This window comes from Sander vitreus, chromosome 17, assembly GCF_031162955.1.
Source record: "Sander vitreus isolate 19-12246 chromosome 17, sanVit1, whole genome shotgun sequence".
In the NCBI taxonomy this organism is placed as follows: Eukaryota; Metazoa; Chordata; class Actinopteri; order Perciformes; family Percidae; genus Sander; species Sander vitreus.
The window spans coordinates 23,116,762-23,135,858 of record NC_135871.1 but is presented as its reverse complement, the minus strand read 5'-3'; the positions used below and the strand labels follow the sequence as shown (position 1 = coordinate 23,135,858).

The following is a 19,097-nucleotide window of genomic DNA, read 5'->3' as shown; positions in this document are numbered from 1 at the left end:
AGCTTTTTATCTGAGCATCTGTGCTCTGGGTGCTTGTCTTTCTTACACAAATTCAAAAATAACAATATGTGTGTGTGTTTATTTGTCCTGGTGTGGCTGGCTTATACAGTATGTCTGTTTAGTGATGTCAGCCTATCATACCTATGGCAATGTGTTTTTGTGTGGCGTGGCTGGATGACAATGTCAGTTGGTCAGTCCATCACTTTGGTCTGGACTGAAATAATCAATACTGTAAATAATGAAACAATCCATGCATTAATTTGGGGATCCTCTGACATTTTCTCCAGCGCCACCATAAGGTTGACATTTTGGGGTTTTGGGGCAATGTCTCAACAACTATTGGATGGATTGCCATGACATTTGGCACATACACATTAATTGTCCCCTCGGGATGAATTATAATAATTCTGCCAATCCCTTAACTGCTGTGTACAGAGTGCAGAGTACAGCCTCACAGAGCTGCTACACATTAGCCTTGTTAATCTGATCGCATGAACTAAACAGAGGCATTTGGCACTTTATGTCCTTTATTGTAGAACAGTCTGTATGGTTAGACATTGATATAGTTGCTTTTGCTTGATGCAAAGTTTTACCTTGAGTGGAGTGTATGACTGGAATTGTATTGTGTGCATGGCCCTGACAGTCTATCAGCCTTCTGTGCCTTCTATCCCTCATGCAGGCAGGGATGCTGAAGCTCACAGAAATAAGCTGGCCTTTGAAAGTTTATTGGCAGAGTTAACACCAGGACAGGGAAAGAAATTTAAAATCACTGAGTCGAGACTTTTCTGCATTGATAATAACACGGCCACAAAATACTTTACCTCCTGCTCATCATCTGCAGTTCTGCTGAGGCTCATCCAGATGTGGCCATTATATAAAAAATATGGGCTCATTTTTTTAACTGCCTAAAATCTGTGTACAAAACACTGACCTATCAGAGACATGAATGAGACTGAAGAGCCTGTACTGAAAGCACACTGAATAGCAAGTACAAATGCACATCCAAAGTAGCTGTGAAAAATGTATACCACTGGTTTCACAACAACGCCATCTGTCACACAGACAACAGAATAAAACTGTTAAATTATACTGATGTATCCTTATTGTTATGAAGTTGAATCTCTCTTACCCTTGTCTCAAAACTATCAAGTTACAGTAATGCATATCAATACACACATTTATAAAATGTGTATATAAAATATTACCCCCTGTGAAAAGTGATTAATCATGTTATTTGATCAAAGAAAGCATTAAGATTGAATCCCTGATGAACGCTGACCAACAAAGAGTCAACATCCTCTCCTCTCCTCTCCTCCTACACATCTGATGCAATAAAGGTCCATCCATAATTAATGCTTTGATAAATCGGACTGTGCGTTCTCCGCTAAGATCTTGTAATGTTCTGAGAGGTGTAATTTGTTTTGCCTGTTTAAACCCTTGTTAACACAGAATGATGGATAATGCCCACAGTACCGAATCGGTGCTTTCAGGAAGTGTGTGTTTGTGTGTGTGTGTGTGTGTGTGTGTGTGTGGGTGTGTGTGTGTGTGTGTGTGTGTGTGTGTGTGTGTGTGTGTGTGTGTGTGTGCGCACAAGCCTCTTCAAGAAGCGAGGTTGGCCAGAATGACACACCATTGAAGAAATATTACACACAGTGAATGCACTGACTCTGGATCTGTCCCACTGTTTAATGCAGGGAGCCAGTGGTTTGGTTGCCATGGATACCATTTCAGGTGTTTTGGGCTCTACTGTCTGCTGGTGCTTTGTACCATGGTCTGGTGGGCCTCTAAGTCTGTTTGTGTGTGGGCATGTGATGTGGGAGTGTGTGCCTGTGTACTCATATAGCATATTGATGCTGTCGGTTAGCAGAGTTACGAAAGACTTTTCTGCCACACCTTTCCTGTCTGTAATCTTCGTTCCCCCACATCCTTTTCTTCTCTTCTCTTCTTCTTCATTCCCATCACTACCTCCACTTTTCTCTCTCCCCTCCTTCCCATTGTTAGACAGTCAGAGTGAAGTAGGTCAGACTTGGCCAGACAATTTTGGTCCAGCATCCCACTTATAAGGCAGTGCTCTGTGCACCCAGGCTGAAAAACTGATGGGACCATGAGACAGAGAGAGACAGAGACGAAGAGGAAGAATCAGAGAGGAAGACAGAGGGAAAGAAGGAGTGATAGTAAAGGGGAAAAAAATGCTGTAAATGTCTAGGGTTGATTTATAATTGTCCAAGATTATCTTATGGCACACTCTGGACAAAATGACAGTAGAACACAATTAGAGTAATACTCCTGGTCAGTTCACAGTGAGGTGAGACTGTGAGCTTAGTCTGGTTGTCCTCCAGCATTCTTTGATTTGATTTGTGTTATGATAAAGTGTGCTATGAAATTAGAACTCCTGTATTGGGTTAAAGGGATATTTCACTTCTGGGGAATTGTGTTTTTATGTACCATCTACCCAAAATGACACAAATTCATGCATATATTTTGTCTTGTCTGATAAGACAAGCCTAGATTACTTTTTTATTAGGCTACTTTTTATACTAGAAGGTTGATATTTATATAGAATTTTTAAAGAATCTGATTATAATATATCGGCTAATAGTACCATAACCACTTACGTAATATTAATTCATTCAAAGAACTATGAACAATAAACTTCATGTCAGTGCTCTCTGGTGGACAAACTAAAAAACAGTTTCTAAATGAAACATATTTTGGCATTTCTGTACTGCAACTTCTTGTTCACATATATAACGTATATTGGGTCAACATATAGCCCAGTATCGCAACCTTGTCTCCTATAAATTACATTTCTATATTATATAGATTATAGAGATTATATTTGCAATAAGCTATTATTGATCGATGTATCGTTCTAGCTCTAATTGCTTTTCAGAAACTAATGCTGCATGTGTAGGGGATCACATCTTCTTCTTTCCATTGCATAAAGCAGTACACAAAAATAAAATAAAAAGATCATATCTACCATTATTGTAAAAGTCTTCCTGGGTCTGCCCAGCAACGTGCACTTCACAGGTTCTGAAGGTATCACAGTAAAGGAGCTGTGAGTAAGCTGTGTAAGACAGGATTGCTACAAGGTGGGCATGTAATTTTATCAGCATGTTTATCAGGTGTACAACAGTCACAGCAAACTATGTTAGCCTCTGAAAGCAATATCAGCACCTTCTTCTAGATTTACTCAAGTATGCACCACTCTGTAAACATGCATTGACTCACATACAGGGACACAGTTTCACAGTTTTACTACTTCCCAGGATATAAATATCAGTATAACATACAAAAATTGGATTCTTAGAAACAAGGCACAAGACTACCTCTCCGCACACATCTACACATACACATACGTTCACAGTTAAAAAGCCACTTGAGTGTGAATCACTTGAAGCCAAAGAACAGTCAGAACATCTGAGCTTCCAGAGAGAAACATTATCACTTTCTCATCTACAGCACACGGGTAAAGAGCACAACATTTCTTTCAGTTCAAGACCATTAGCATTAGATAGATAGATAGATAGATAGATAGATAGATAGATAGATAGATAGATAGATAGATAGATAGATAGATAGATAGATAGTCAAAGTAATGACAGTAAGACAGTAAAATAAAAAAAACAATGTTTGGCTGAGAGCCCAGCAACACCGCACACACATTCACACACACATACAAACTAAACAAATTTATAGTAAGGACACCTCACCTTCATGGCGCATCCTTCAGTCGCTAGTCCACTCTGAAACACGTGCTTTTCTGTGTGTGTGTGTGTGTGTGTGTGTGTGTGTGTGTGTGTGTGTGTGTGTGTGTGTGTGTGTGTGTGTGTGTGTGTGTGTGTAAGCTATAAAATCTGTCGCCTCTTCCCCTGGAGTCACAGCGGAGGGGAGTCGGTACCTCTCCGCAGCATAAAATGATGTGTTGTAAATGCGTGTGTATGTTTGTGAGATGAGTGTGTGTCGGAGAGGGAAAGTGCTGTTTCTCCTGCCTGTTAACTCTAACACAGAAGGACACACCTAAATCCTAACAGGATGCTCTCTGCCTCTATCTATATATCTATCCATCCATCTATCCTCTACTCACACTTTTTCTATCATCGGCACTGCTCTCTTTTCTGTCCTCCCTCCTTTCTGTCTCACTTTCCTCATCTCTTCTTGTTTCACCAGATCGTGTGTTCGTCCACCTCCTTCTAACTCTCCCTCCCTCCGTCTATCTCCCCACCCTCTTCCTCTAATAGAAAGCTCACATTTCTCTGTTCTCCCATGTAGAGAAAGAGGGAGGGAGGCGAGAATAAATAGATGGATGGTCCGGCTCTCCTCTTTTTTTCACAGTCCATCCATCCACCTGTCCTCTCACCCTACTGTGCATGATAGTAAGCTGCCCTGCCTTTGCGCTCGCTTAATTAATCTCCATGTGATTGAAAACCTTAAACGTACAGAACAATGTCTTATTGATGCAGAGGCACAGCTAAAAAGCAGTGAACCACTTGCAAACACTCATTCTATAATTTACAACCTTTACTTTATTTTACTCTCCTGCACTGTTTGTTTGATCACATGTGATGAAATCAGCAATTTTTTGCAAAAACTCAGGGCACACACACACACACACACACACACACACACACACACACACACACACACACACACACACACACACACACACACACACAGAGGATCACAAAGAGATTCTTCATGGTATTCAATAGTGAAGCTCAGTGTGAGTAATGTTCGGTGATATCAAGCAAAGATATCATGTCAAGTAATCATTCTTGGAGGTTAACTTCACACGTTTTTAGTATGCAATGGCAGCACATTGAAATGCACCGCAGCTCCTGTTCGCATGCAGAATAGAGATAGTCAATTTATTTTACAGCAAGTCAGTGTGCCCTGCAGCTGTGTACTGACACAGAATGGCCAAAGGAGGGTGCTGTTGCACTTGACAGGTCAGAGCTAATTACAGAGTAGTAGCAAGAGAAGAATGGCCTTCTTAGGGACCATGGATCATGTCTTTTTATTTTTTGCTGAGGTGAGGGTCATCCAACATTTTTTAGTCTGGGCAGGGGGGGGTCACCAAACTTTTTTATTCATGAAAAGAGCAAAATTTCAAAGTGGCTTGTTTGGTGCATATTTATCCATGTAGCTCTCAGTCTCGGCCCCCTAGCAGATGGGTCTGACCGCATACGCAGAGTTTGCTGGGGGGGGGGGGGCAGGAGGAGCACTGCCCCCCTGGTGGCTCAAACAGGTAATTGCATTGTTTAAAAAATGAGTGGAATAATTACATCTGGCATGACCATCTTAAATAACACAAAACAACTAAATGGTGGTAGGTAATACATCTGATTTCATATACTGCTTTAGTAAAAAAAAATATTACCTGGCTGACAATGGGAGCAGCAGGACGCAAAAAATGAAAGTTATTGTTGTACTAGTCTGGACATCTTGCCGTGCCAACCTTGCAATAAAGGTTTCCTAAATACCATGTATATAAATGTGATGTCAGTTTACTAATTGATTGCAGGTTTTGTGTAGATTTGGACTTTTATACGTTTATTCCACTTTGTTTAAACGGTGAAGTGGAGAGGCCTCGTTCACCTGTTTGGAGCTGGCTGGTGAATGTGACGCTCGTATAGGCCTTGCTGGATACACCGTGTCATTTACCTTTTTGTGGATCTACTGATCGCTGCGGAACGTAAGCGTCTGTCTATTGCGTTCCGAAACCGCCGTGCCGCGATTGGATTTCATAAGGGCGAATTGTTAAATTGTTACAATGTAACTTAAAATCTGCTTTAAAAATAAACATATGTGTTTTGGAATATAGCCTAATGTTCAGCTTCGGCAGCTTTACCTATGTGCTAAAATATACAATGACGAAGCCTAGTGACAAGTCCATAGCAACCAGTGTTGACTGTGTCCCAGTGTCCTTTGCTGAATGGTCTCAATGTTTTATTGTTTTATTTCATGTGAATACTAGTTTACTAGAGGAGTAACTTAGTATTTGAAGTAATGCAGTAATGCATGAAGTGTGCATTTAGTTTCCATGCTTATTGTGTTTCCACAACAATGTTAGTGAGTAAATCTACTGAAATGGCCACCACACCATAACAGAGGAGTGGGATGTATAAGATGAGAATGCAGAAGTTAACTGCTGTAGGTCAGGGCTGTAAAAATCAAATGGTATCTGTACTTCTTTGGTAAGTGCAAAATTGCATGCAAGGAGAGGGTTGTAGGAAAATTATTACTTACAAGGGGAGGGTCAAGTCTTTTTAGGTTAGAGGCCACAAAACTACTCCGGTGGCCCCTTAATTAAATAACGAACAGTCCCTTACTCTATTTAATTTTTGTCAGTCAGTTTTCAGCCAATGTCAATGTCTGCCAATTAAAATGCAACTCTGAATTGTTAGATATACTGGTGGTTGGTAGAAGTATGTCTTTTTAGGCATAAAGTCAGTCAATTGTCATTTGTAAGAACTGTTACTCACTATGAATGCAGAATGGTGGAGCAGAGAGAATCATACTAAATAGACGATACAGTTTTTATTTTCCATTGTTAAAGCCCTTGTAAATACATTGTTCTAATGTCTTTCAAACCCACCGGCAGCTTCTAGCTCAGTACAACTTTACTGCATTGACAATAAAACACTAAAACAAACATTATAACTGTAATTTACACTACAAATTTCCCTAATCACTTGCAAGGCTACAATGATGATCTGTATTATGGGATATTCTTCTGTTTTATAACAACAGTCTGCAGACAGCAAGATAGATAGATAAACAAAATCAATAGATCATCCTAACTCTTATTCTTACTCCATGTAAATCATCCTGAAATAGCAAAGAACTGACTATAAACAAAGATGCAACAAATAAAACACATGAGATCATTGAGATATTACATTACAAACATTATCATGCACACTTCAGAGCAGGAGCTTTAATTATAGTGCCTATTATTAACTACATGTGTGGCTAATATTATGATATTCATATATTTATAAGTGTAGGAGTTTTGTTGCCATCCATCTGTAAAAGTTGGAGTTTTTATATTGTATTGCACTGCAGAACTGTGATTTTTTAGCTGACTTGGCAGTGCTCAAAACAGAACGAGGGAGACTTTGCTCGGTCTTTTAATGACAGTTTGGTGTGTGTGTGTGTGTGTGTGTGTGCGTGTGTGCGTGCATGCGTGCGTGCGTGCGTGCGTACTGTCAGGAAGTGACAGCCTGGAAAAGACTTACCCCAACAATCATCAGTTGTTGAATGAGATTTCGCCATGAGGTTTCGTAACTATCTGTACCAGATTTTACTGCAGGATGTCAGGAGTGTGAAGACAAGGCGCAGACTCTAATTGGAGTGATGGAACAGATGCACAACTTGCAAAGTTGCCAATGAATGTTTCACACTTGCCCTTGCTTTCTTTTTCATGCACAATTTGTATTTGTACATGAACCATATCAAGATTTAAAGAATGCTCAGCTGCCCATGGATTGGATCAGGGACAAATAGGCCTACTGTTGATCTTCTCACCTAACTCTGCAAGAAAGTGAATAAGTGTATTTCCCAAAATGTTGACCTATTTCTGTAAGTAGGTGTCTACTAAAGCAAATGTAGCCTAACTATACATCCATATGATTTGGATAACATCTCAGTGGCTAATCAACATGAATTTGTCAAGTGCCACATGCAGTCAAAAGGGTAGTTGTCAGGGTTATTAGAGAAACCACATAACCAAGGGGGTTAATCCCCACAGCATCAGTGAGCTTCCTACCTGTACATTTATCATTGTTTGCTCTGAATGGAAACAGGTATATTGTGATAAATAAGTTATACTCCCTGCGGACAGGAAGTAATGTTGCACCAGAAGGACTCCCTGACCTAAAAGGGGTGAAAGAATGATTATATAGGGTATTTCAGGCTGTTCCTTAAGGTCTCCTAATAGGGTATGTGACATTGGCTGGGCTGAAAATTGCCCAAGTGCTATTCTGTGGGCCCTTAACTACCCTGTGAATATGGCTCTATTTGGAACAAGAGCTTTTCTTCCAAACATGGTTTGCTCATGAATATTTAGATGAGCTGCTGATTGGTGAGCCAACCACATACAGGTCTTATATTTCAGACACTGCAACGTTATACATTGTTTGTCTGCTATTTCATTAGCAAATTCACTTCTGAGACTTTTTTATGCGAGAAATCAACTATATAAAGCTCAAATATGGGCCGTTTTACGAAAATGTATGGCTAATTGCAAATTTGGTAAGATGTGTCGGACTGGGCTCCATACCCAGTGAAAGTCACCGTTTCTGGGTTACTAGACTACCGGGGCTCGGGGCTGTGCGGAGCTGGCCAGCTGCCGGCTGCCGGCATAACTATAGTATATTTACAGTTTGAATTTCGTCACGCCACTTATATTACAGCTACCCTTAGGTCTTACAAAGTGGACACTTGTGTCAGATTTCAATTTAATGCATTTTTGTGAATGTGAGGGGTTTTGTTAGCTGCTAGTGCCCCTTCAGTCCTATGGGCAAAGATCGCAGCTAGCTAGCTACACTTTCAGCATAACTATAGTATATTTACAGTTCGAATTTCATCACTCTACTTATATTACAGCTACCCTAAGGTCTTACAAAGTGGACACTTGTGTCTGATTTCAATTTAATGTATTTTTGTGAATGTGAGGGGTTTGTTAGCTTCTAGTGTCCCTTCAATCCTATGGGTAAAGATCGCGGCTATCTAGCTACACCTTCGGCATAACTATAGTATATTTACACTTTGAATTTCGTCACGGCATGTATATCACAGCTACCCTAAGGTCTTACAAAGCTTAGCTAACACTTTTGTCCGATTAAAATTTAAGGCATTTTTGTGAATTTCAGAGTTCTCGTTAGGAGGAGGCTAGCTAGCTCTCATTGATAGAGCTCGAGGTGTTTATTTCGTTTGTTGTTTGTTTAAATAACTCAACACACATATCCATTATAAGATTAACTGTAACCTGTGGTAAGAGATTGCGGGTGTAACAAGCTCACTGACCACGCTCTCACTCACACACACCGGCCATTTAGCAGGAAGAAGGGAAGGAGGACAGCGAGCTACAGGCCCTGGAGCTCTGTCAGCGCAGCAGCGTTTGGTAGTCCAGTAACCCAAAAACGGTGACCGACACACAGTCGGACAGAATTTGCAATTAGCCATCAATTCTTGTAAAACGGCCCATATTTGACTTCCACATAGTTGATTTCTCGCATAAAAAAGGGGGAGGCAGTTTCAAATTGTGAGATTTGCAGAGGAAAGAGGTGTCAATGGGATTTTGAGGTTCTATGTATGTCCTATTCACCCACCAAACTGTCGTTATTCAACTATGACAAGGTAAAATCAGTTTTGCATTCTATCACCCCTTAAAGGCTCAGAAGCAATGAGTCCCTTTTCATGAATCATTAAACAGTCAGCACACACTTTAAAACCTGATTCACACAACCACATAGATGTTAAAGAAGATACTCTGCAATAAAGGCATCAAGTAATAATAGATAGCTTTGTAGCTCTGCTTTATTAAAGATTTCAGTGAGAGTGTACTAAGCTTCCAGTATTAAAACTATAAGCAGTGAATTGTTCGCATGTGAAATTCAATACAACACATTTCTATAAATCAAGATACTAGAGAGGGCAGAATGGAATATTTAAAAAAAAAAAACTATTTAACTCCTGTTCTGAGCTCAATGCTGGAAGCGCTTATAGAGCTTCTTTTTCTGACATGTAGATTATCCCACTCAGATGTTTAACCCAGGTTTCAATCCCTGACATTTCGATGACATATGGATTTCACAAATCAGTCAGCACCCCGCAATCACACTCATGTAACAATTTTTTAACTAAAGTAGCTTGTCTTTGAGTCTAATGAATTTCAACTAATTGCCTAATTAGTTCACCTCATGAAAAAGCATGTATGGCTTCCAGTGGAGTCTCACCATTAATCTGTCTCTGCATGTAGTGTGTGTGTGTGTGTGTGTGTGTGTGTGTGTGTGTGTGTGTGTGTGTGTGTGTGTGTGTGTGTGTGTGTGCGTGTGCGTGTGTGTGTGTGTTAAGAGAGTGTAAGACCGAAAGAAATAGAGGAGGTAACATTTTTGCAGTCTGAGCTACCACGCAGTAAAGAAACCCATACAAAAACTATCCAATTAAAGTAAATGAGACATGGGAGATTTAAAGCCCACATATGGTAAAACTGACAGCCTGCATAATTCAAACCCGTGGATCCTGGAAAGATATTTAATTAGTTAGTGTTGAAACTGATAGTGTTCATTATCGTGGTACTGTATGTATAACACACACCTGCACACAGACTGTCAGATGTGTGCACAGAGGCAATAGCTCCCTCTACTGTTCTTAAGGTCTAAATGGTACAGACACAATCACTGCATATACTGTACATTACATGGCCAGTCATACACTCTTTCATAAAGCCTCTGTGAATGACATGATACAAAATAACATGTTGGCTTATGGCATATGGCTTATACACAAGGAGATGATTTTATCTGAAGTTTATAGGCCATTATAATATCACCATGACGACCAGTAGTTGTTAGTTTCTTTGCATATTAAGATTTATTTTAACATATGGTGATCTTGTGAAATATAATGCATTGCTATAGATTAAGCTACTTACCAACTGCCATATATAAAATAGTAATAACACTTTACTTTAACCCCCACATATTGAGCATTTATAAGCAGTATGTTAACATTGACTAAATGCTTTATATTACACTATAATATAGATACAAATAGCTATATAACTGTTTTGTATATATGTCAACTATAACTCAGCTTATGTGCACCCCTAAGTGGATGGTGACTGGTGACTGGCAATGACAACATGAATGACAATACAGTACAACTCAGTTGTAAATATGTCTTCAAATGAGGTGGTACAATTCTTGACAAGTACTAATGAACACTTACAAATGTCCTTATAACTGCATTACAACTGCATTATAATGTGTTATTAGATGTGTATATACTGCTTAGAAATGCAAAATGTATGGGTTAAAGTGTTAAAGCAGTTCAAATTAGCTCCACCTCGACCAGACATTATAATGCTGTTTACACAATACATCAGTTATAATAATTGGGTGTGAAAAAAACAACATGATAACATACAGTAGTAATCTCAAGGGTCCATTATGCCTGATGAGTACTTTTACTTTTAATATTGTGTGATATTGAAATGCAATTTGGTGATGATACGTCTATACTTTCATTTAAAGTTGTCCTGCCACACAAAACCATTTTTACTTCTATTTTTTAAAATATGTTAGGTCCATATGTGTTTGTGTTATGTCGTGAATGTGAAAATGAACTGCTACCTCCTCTGTCAGCTCTAGCCACTGAAAAGAAATAAGCGGAGAAATCAGGCCAATTACAAAAGCTGGTCAGTCTGACGTGGTGTTGCCTGAGCTCATTACTATTCATGAGCTCGCCCAGTTGCGCTGGGTAAAGGATGCTGATAGCCAGGCTCTCATTGGCTAGCTGTTAGCCAATCAGAGTCAAGCAGCTTAGCTCATTGAATATTAATGTGAACTGGCACAAATCGAGCTGAGTATTCCTGCAGGCTTTCTATACCACGCTAAAATGGCTTGAAACAAGGTAACCAAGGCATTTTTTCCACAAATAAATGTTACAGAGTCCATAGTAGAACTTCAGACATTACCACAAAGTAATGAAATACGTGTGGCAGGGCACCTTTAAGTAAAATGTTTAAAAAGCAGAACTCGTACTTCTGACACATATTCTCTGACCATGTCACTTTGCACAAATACTTCTTGACTGCAGATTAATGTATGCCTAAACTAATTACAGGAAGAGAGAACAAAATACAGTGATTCATAGATGATTAAGTCTCACTAGGGGGTGGCATTTAGATAACCGCAAGATGACTGAATAGCAGTATGAATGCTGGAGTGTTAATCCATGTCCTCGATTTGGTGATTTGGTCTAGCAGTTGACAGTGAGTGAATCATCAGTTTGATATTTAACAGCTAAGGCATCACACAATGTTTTAGCAACAAACAGACAGGAGGAAGGAAAACTTTAATTAAAACCAGAAACCTGCGCACAATGTTAAATTACTGCTAAAGTGAAGCTGAACTTGAGCCAAGCTGTCAAACAGGGAGCCAAATACCCCAAGTATCAAATTAATTGGCTCCCAGTATTAAACACTCTACATAGATTTTTTTTTTCTGAATATAAAATCACATCAGCAATACGTCCCTCTCACAAATATAAAGACTTCTCTCTCTCCTTGTCTCACTTTCTGCAAAAGGACCCTTGGGTAGGAAAAAAATCCTTATATGTGAAAGCTTGGCTAACTCTAATCAGCCCCTGCAGGCAATGAAGAGTTCCCTCTATTATTCTACTGTCTTCCCATCACTGGCTGTCTTACATCGACCACACAGAGAGAATATCCTGTCCAATGGGTATCAGAAAACACCTTTAATTAACCAATCACACTGACACTGATTTGTTTTTTATGTTGATGAGAAAACGATGATATTTGAACATCTTATTGAACGATTAAAGCTATCTAACAGCGTTATAAGGAAACTGCTCTATGCCTGACTTGTGTAGAGAGACAGTTACAGCACAAAGCTCAAGGTGAGTATTCCCTACCGCTGAATAACTGTCAGATAAAAAAAAGAAAGGAACACAAAACTGAAAACATGTCAATCTTTATGTGAAAAGGTCAGGTCTATGCTGCTTTGAAAGAGGAGACAAAGCCCAAAGCCTTCACCAGATAATAGGGATGAACAGCAGAGCTTTGTTCAGCTTGTAGGAAATGCCCACAGAAGACAGCAGCATTAATGCAGCTCTGGTTTCTTCATGGAGTAACTACCCTTTGTCAAAGGGATTTGTAGGGATTAAATGTAATCCTTTAAGATCATCTAGGGAAGTTCTAGGGAACTGTAATTGAGTTCAACGCTCCTTAAAAAATCGTCACTGCGTTTTTGTGAATCTGTTAATGCCTGTGAACCTGTCATTACTTAGAGTGAGTCTTTAAAGCTACATTGTGTAAGAATTTCACCCATCTAGCGGTGAAATTGTATATGACAACCAACTGAATATTACTTTCTAGCCCCTCCCATTCCAAGCGCATTTTAACTCCTATGGTGGCTGTATTATTCCAAGAAGTATGACTTCGTCCTTCCAGTGTAATAATAGTTTTACGTTATTTTGATACCATTTCATTGCTAACATCAGCTATCAGGTTCCCAAACATATGCAAGCTAATGTTAGTAAAGTATCAGTGCTATCGTTATTCTGTATATTGTACGAGATTAATAGTGTAAGGCAATGTTTACAGCGTAGGAGAGAAGCAACGGAGGTTTGTGTTTTTAATATATTTCTCTGAGCAGTATGAAAAATCATGTCAATGAAACCGAAATGAGTTCTTAGTGTCTCCATCGTTTACACGCAGCTGTTCTAGCTGTAGCCTAGTCTGTGCTACAACTCCATTATGTGAATTGTCTGCCAGGGAAATCATGACACATATGATTACGTTTATGTTACAAGGTAGACAATCCTTTTTCATCATTGACGCGAGGAAAAGTATTCTAGACGTCGTTCTAGCGTTATGCACAACCATGCTATAGTTAGCCAAGCAACTAAAACTTTGAATTTACACAAATAGGCAGAATTACCTTTTGAGAAGAAAGCAGGCAACTTCGGTGTCCCTTTATAAAATCCTTGCTCCTTATGAGCTCTTTCCATCTTGGAAAAGCCACTCCAATATTAACCTTGGTCTTGTTGCGTTGTCCTTTTAAAATTCTCTTTTTAACTTCCTTGGCGACTCTGTTATCTTCTCCCCCTCCCTGGCATTCATCACGGTGCCAGAGTGCCAGAGTGTAAAAGCATGAAAGGCGGAGGTATGTCTCTCTCCTCTTTGGCTAATGTATTTTAAAGATGGAGGCGTTACATGGCTGCCGCCATTCAAGCGACTCGCTCGTTTGTTCTGAATGATTCTGAATGGCAGATTCTACACATACAAGAATACTTTGATTAGTTGGTGGAAGTAATTACACATGAGTGAGCACATATTTATGAAAGAACAAAGGGTTCTTTGCTAAGAATCAACTAAAAAAAATTACACAATGGAGCTTTAAGGACTATTTCTTCACCACAATTTAGTTCCTATGAAAACTGTGTTGTGTATCCGGATGATTCAGAACTGGGACACTGTTTCTGGAAAGTATGTTGCTGTGGATTTTTTTAAATGTAATATTTAAAGGTGCCCTGTCACATGTATTTCATTACTTTGTGGTAATGTCTGAAGTTCTACTATGGACTCTGTAACATTTTTGTTGTTTTGTTTAAAAAATGCCTTGGTTACCTTGTTTCAAGCCATTCTAGCGTGGTATAGAAAGCCTGCAGGAATACTCAGCTTGATTTGTGCCAGTTCTCATTAATATTCAATGAGCTAAGCTGCTTGACTCTGATTGGCTAACCAATGAGAGCCTGGCTATTAGCATCCTTTACCCAGCGCAAATGGGCGAGCTCATGAATAGTAATGAGCTCAAGCAACACCACGTCAGACTGACCAGCTTTTGTAATTGGCCTGATTTCTCCGCTTATTTCTTTTCAGTGGCTAGAGCTGACAGAGGAGGTAGCAGTTCATTTTCACATTCACGACATAACACAAACACATATGGACCTAACATATTTCAAACAATACAAGTAAAAACGGTTTTGTGTGGCAGGGCACCTTTAAATGCTGTAAGCATTACAAGTGAAATCCCATTCACCTCCATTGGGCGATATAAAAATACAGTTTATACCATGGGAAGGTGTAAATTTGTCAACCATCGGAGTTTAAGGACCAGATTTTTTGAAAGCCAAGGCCATCTGGTCATTTTACAGTATGAATCTTGCTGACATTGCATCATCGGATTATTATTTCTACTCCCCACCATTCGTGAGAACACAGGTGATGTGGCAGCACACAGCCTCTCCATATAGATCTGTATGTACAAACTACAGTTAACATTCAGTAAAACGCATAGATTCAGAGACACCAGAAAATGCACACCAATAATATTGCATGATGCCCTACACCAAGATATTGCGCATTCCTCCCAATCAAAGCCATAATGTTTCACCTTCAAATCAAAACTGTATTATTTGTATCTGTGATTGGACACTTATCCCAAATGGATTACATAGATCCTTCTGTTTGCCTTTTTTAGCTTTTATTTGATAGCTAACGTTGAACTAGTGTCAAAAAGATGGGCCGAACGTTCATACAATGGCTGAATGCTTTTTGTTTCAGTTTGAGCTGAATAAAACTTCTAAATGTCCTTAACTCTCTTCTTCATAATCTTCATCTTCATGACTGTCAGTCTCCCACAGTATGAGATAAAAGTGAACATAAACCTCTTAGACCACGTTGTATCCAGGAGAGAAAGCCTCAGGGGCCAGGGCCCTATGTGGTTTGACCAGTATTATTACTGATCTGGGACATTTCACCATCTTTGAGCCAGACTAAGCCTCCCAACCTGGCTGCTACACATATGTCTACTTTAAGTCCATCTTAAGAGTATACAGTGGATACACTTAATCAATAGAAACTTGAAATGGTAATTTATGTACCTAAGTACAATGTGCATTTGAAACCTTAGCATATTAAATATAAGCTATCAGTAATGACTACACAGTATCCATAGCCATTAAACAAAGACTCCTAATGGTGTAACATCCACTTAGATGCACTAACATAGTTTTAGAAAAGAAGCGGCAGTAACCACACTGCACATGCAGTCAGCATAGGTTCATGTAATAATAAATGATAATAAAGGACTATACTGTTTAAAGGACTATAGACTAAGCAATAGCAATAACTAGCAATAACAACAATCACACAAGTTCACACTGTAAACTTTTAAGTTTGTAAAAAGTATGGCGTTCACCATCACCGTGTGGTAATTTGGTCCTTTCTATCTAAGAACACCATTTTTAAATTGACGATCATCATCATCACATTTCTCATTACTGTCAACTTTTGTCTGGGGACAGCCCAAAGTCACACACTGCCAAGGGGCCTTGAGTGAGGCTCATGCTTGAACTGAACAGGAATGTTTGACTGGCGCATAAGTTGATTAAACGTTATTTTAATAAAGATTTGTTATTTAACTATATTAATTTTCACCTTTGGTATTACAGTAATTGGACACTGTTGTGAATCCTATTTGTTGCTAGCCTCACAGATTTCACATGAAGTTTTGCAAGTTGTTGCTGAACTTGTGACTTGAATCACGCTGACAGCGGTACTCAATGTCCTTAAAGCACTCTTTATCCAATGTCTTATCTCATGCTTCTCCTACAGTACTGACTACCCATTTAACGTCCTTGTCAACAGGGCAGCTCTTGTTCTGATGTTAAATGTACAGTATGTCCGGGCTGGATTTGTAGAAGAAAATTCCATTAAATAATAATGAGTTTTTTTTTTTAAAGAGAAATGTAATCAGTCAGATGTTGACAACACGCCCTGAGCATTAGATTCCCTTTATTAGGTTTAATGCAACATTTAAAAAAAAAAAGTAATTTGTTGTTAACTAGGTGCATAGAGACTGTCGGGTTTGCATTTGTCGTCCCTAATCATTAATGCTAAATATTTGTGTGTGTGTGTGTGTGTGTGTGTGTGTGTGTGTGTGTGTGTGTGTGTGTGTGTGTGTGTGTGTGTGTGTGTGTGTGTATGTGTCACTGCAAAAATTCCTTGCCTATTAAGCGACTGGCTTGTCTGAAAAATAGCTTGTCTGTGTGTGGTCTGGTGTCTGCAAAAACACACAGTATATGTGTGTGCGTTTAACTGGCCGTGTGCATCGTGTATGTGTTTGAGTGTGGGCCTGCAGAAAGGGGGACAGGCTGATTTATCATCCTAGTTGGTTATACAGGCTTAGAAAGCTGCTCTCTGAGCATGGCACTGTTCCCCTCCAACATCAAATATTCAACACACACCTTTTCCATTCCTTTCCCTGATGCTAAATGTCTACACATAAAAGCCCTGTGTAGAATGCTGATACTGTTTACCTTAAGCAGCGAGTACCATAAGGACCTTACAACTCCTTTCTAACAGAAAACAAAAGTGATTGTTGAATATCACAAAAAAAAGAAAGAAAGGCAAAGTGTTGCAGAGTGTAAACTGAAAAACAGTTTGTTCCTCCAGCCATAACTGGAGATCTCCTACAACATGCAACATTTAGAAACTTACACTAAATGTCTTAATGAAACAAGGGTTTGGAAGGGACACCAAAAAGAAACTCCATGGTACTGTATGCCAATTTACTATAAAAACATGTATATGTGCAACAGGTCTGAAATTAACAATTATTTTAATAATTGATTAATTTGTAAAAGTATGAATATAATGAAGAATTACAATTATAATTTCCCAGAGCTGAAGGGGATGAATTCAAATGTCTTGTTTTGTCTAATTCACAATGATAGAAAACAGAGAGAATCATCAAATCTTCACATTAAGGTTGCTGTAAGCAGTTATTAATGTTCTAAATCCCTTAAAAAACAGTAATCAGTGCAGAAGAACGTGCATCAGTGGTTACTCACAAATAGGTATTTGTGTGTTTCAGTTGAGAAAAAAGCATGAATGTGACATGTTTTGGCTAAAACAACCTCTATAGTATATTAGTGGAATAGTGTTTTTCAGTTGTATTGCACTACTCTTTACAGTAATTAGAAAGGATTTAATATTTTGTCACAAACAAATAAGTATTTCTTGAATAAATATGTATTAACTGAATGACTTTCTCCGACCCCAGCTCCAGCATTCAGAACTTACATGTTCCAGTTTGTCCTTCCTGCGAAGCCAGACACCGGCTGAGTAGTCCTGATGCTGCACTGCAGTTAATATGGAGCTGGCTGGAATGCCGATGGCTGGCATGCCAAACCCCAACCCCTGACCCCTCGAGTCCAGGCCCATTGTCCCACGGGTCCCTCGTAGCTCCATTATAGCCAGATGGATGGGTGGGTGGATGGTCTCTCAGTCTTGGTAAAAAAAGAGTCAATCAGCTTGTTGATCCCCTGTGATGGAAACTCTTTTTGATATGCATCGTGCACATTTTTCTTGACTGCACCTTTTACTTCATTTGTACATGGTGAAAAAATGGATATACTTGTAAAGTGTCTAGCAAAAGGTGGTGTTTTTCTTCCAAAGCAATTTGCTGCAACCATTCAGCTCCAGTGGAGTGGAGAAGCTTTGCATTCCTCAAATGCATCACCACACAGCTTTAATTGTCATAATATCCCTGTGTTCATAAAGAAGCAGCATCCCTTTCTTCACCACTATTGGCAAATGTCCACAGGCTGTAGGAAAATCCTTTTCCAGTGTGCCTCCAGTAAGCAGGGCTTCACCTTCTTATTGTAATGCAGAGATATTTGCTGAGCAAGGCTGGACTGGGTTTAACTGAGCACAGAGCTGTTAGGCTCAGCTCTCAGCAGACCGGGGACTCCGACGACTCTGATCAGGACTTCCACAGATTCAGGCATCCCCGGTGCATGGCATGTGAGTGTATCTGTGAAAAATGGGAGGAGAAAGGGAAAGGGAGGGGTATAAAAACACAGAGGAAGCGGTATAAAGAGAGAGGGGACAGAGAGAGGCGTGGTGATGCTGATGCAGTGTCATAGAGGAAGGAAAGACCTCTATGTAAAACAGACACCAATGGAACAAGTGGCCCTGATGACAGACTCAATGGACACACCCATACCTATATTTCACCCCAAATCTCTTTTTCTCATTCCCATTTCTCCATCCAGCCCCCCACATATCACTCTTTTCCTCCCCCTATATGTCAACAACTCTATCCCTCTTTTACAGTTTTTTGCTGCCTACATGAACAGTCATGTTTTCTCTTTCTTTCCACCACTCCCAAATGAAAATTTAGTTGTTTTTTTTTCCATATTCAGGTGTGTTGCTCTCTTTGACCCTGGACAGGGTGCTATCCCTGGCTACACATATGCACGTCTAACTACACACACACACACACACACACACACACACACACACACACACACACACACACACACACACACACACA

General features: G+C 39.5%; 1 protein-coding gene across 1 annotated transcript in view; it reads right to left on the bottom strand.

The window, feature by feature from the left end:
• The window catches only part of LOC144532629 (inactive phospholipase D5-like), a 51,382-nt gene extending 33,372 nt beyond the window's left edge, over positions 1–18,010 (bottom strand). Inside the window, exon 1 of the mRNA XM_078273495.1 lies at positions 17,843–18,010. Within this exon, the coding sequence (XP_078129621.1) occupies positions 17,843–18,010 (168 nt within the window). The remainder of the gene's footprint in view (positions 1–17,842) is intronic.
• Positions 18,011–19,097: the final 1,087 nt, after the last annotated feature.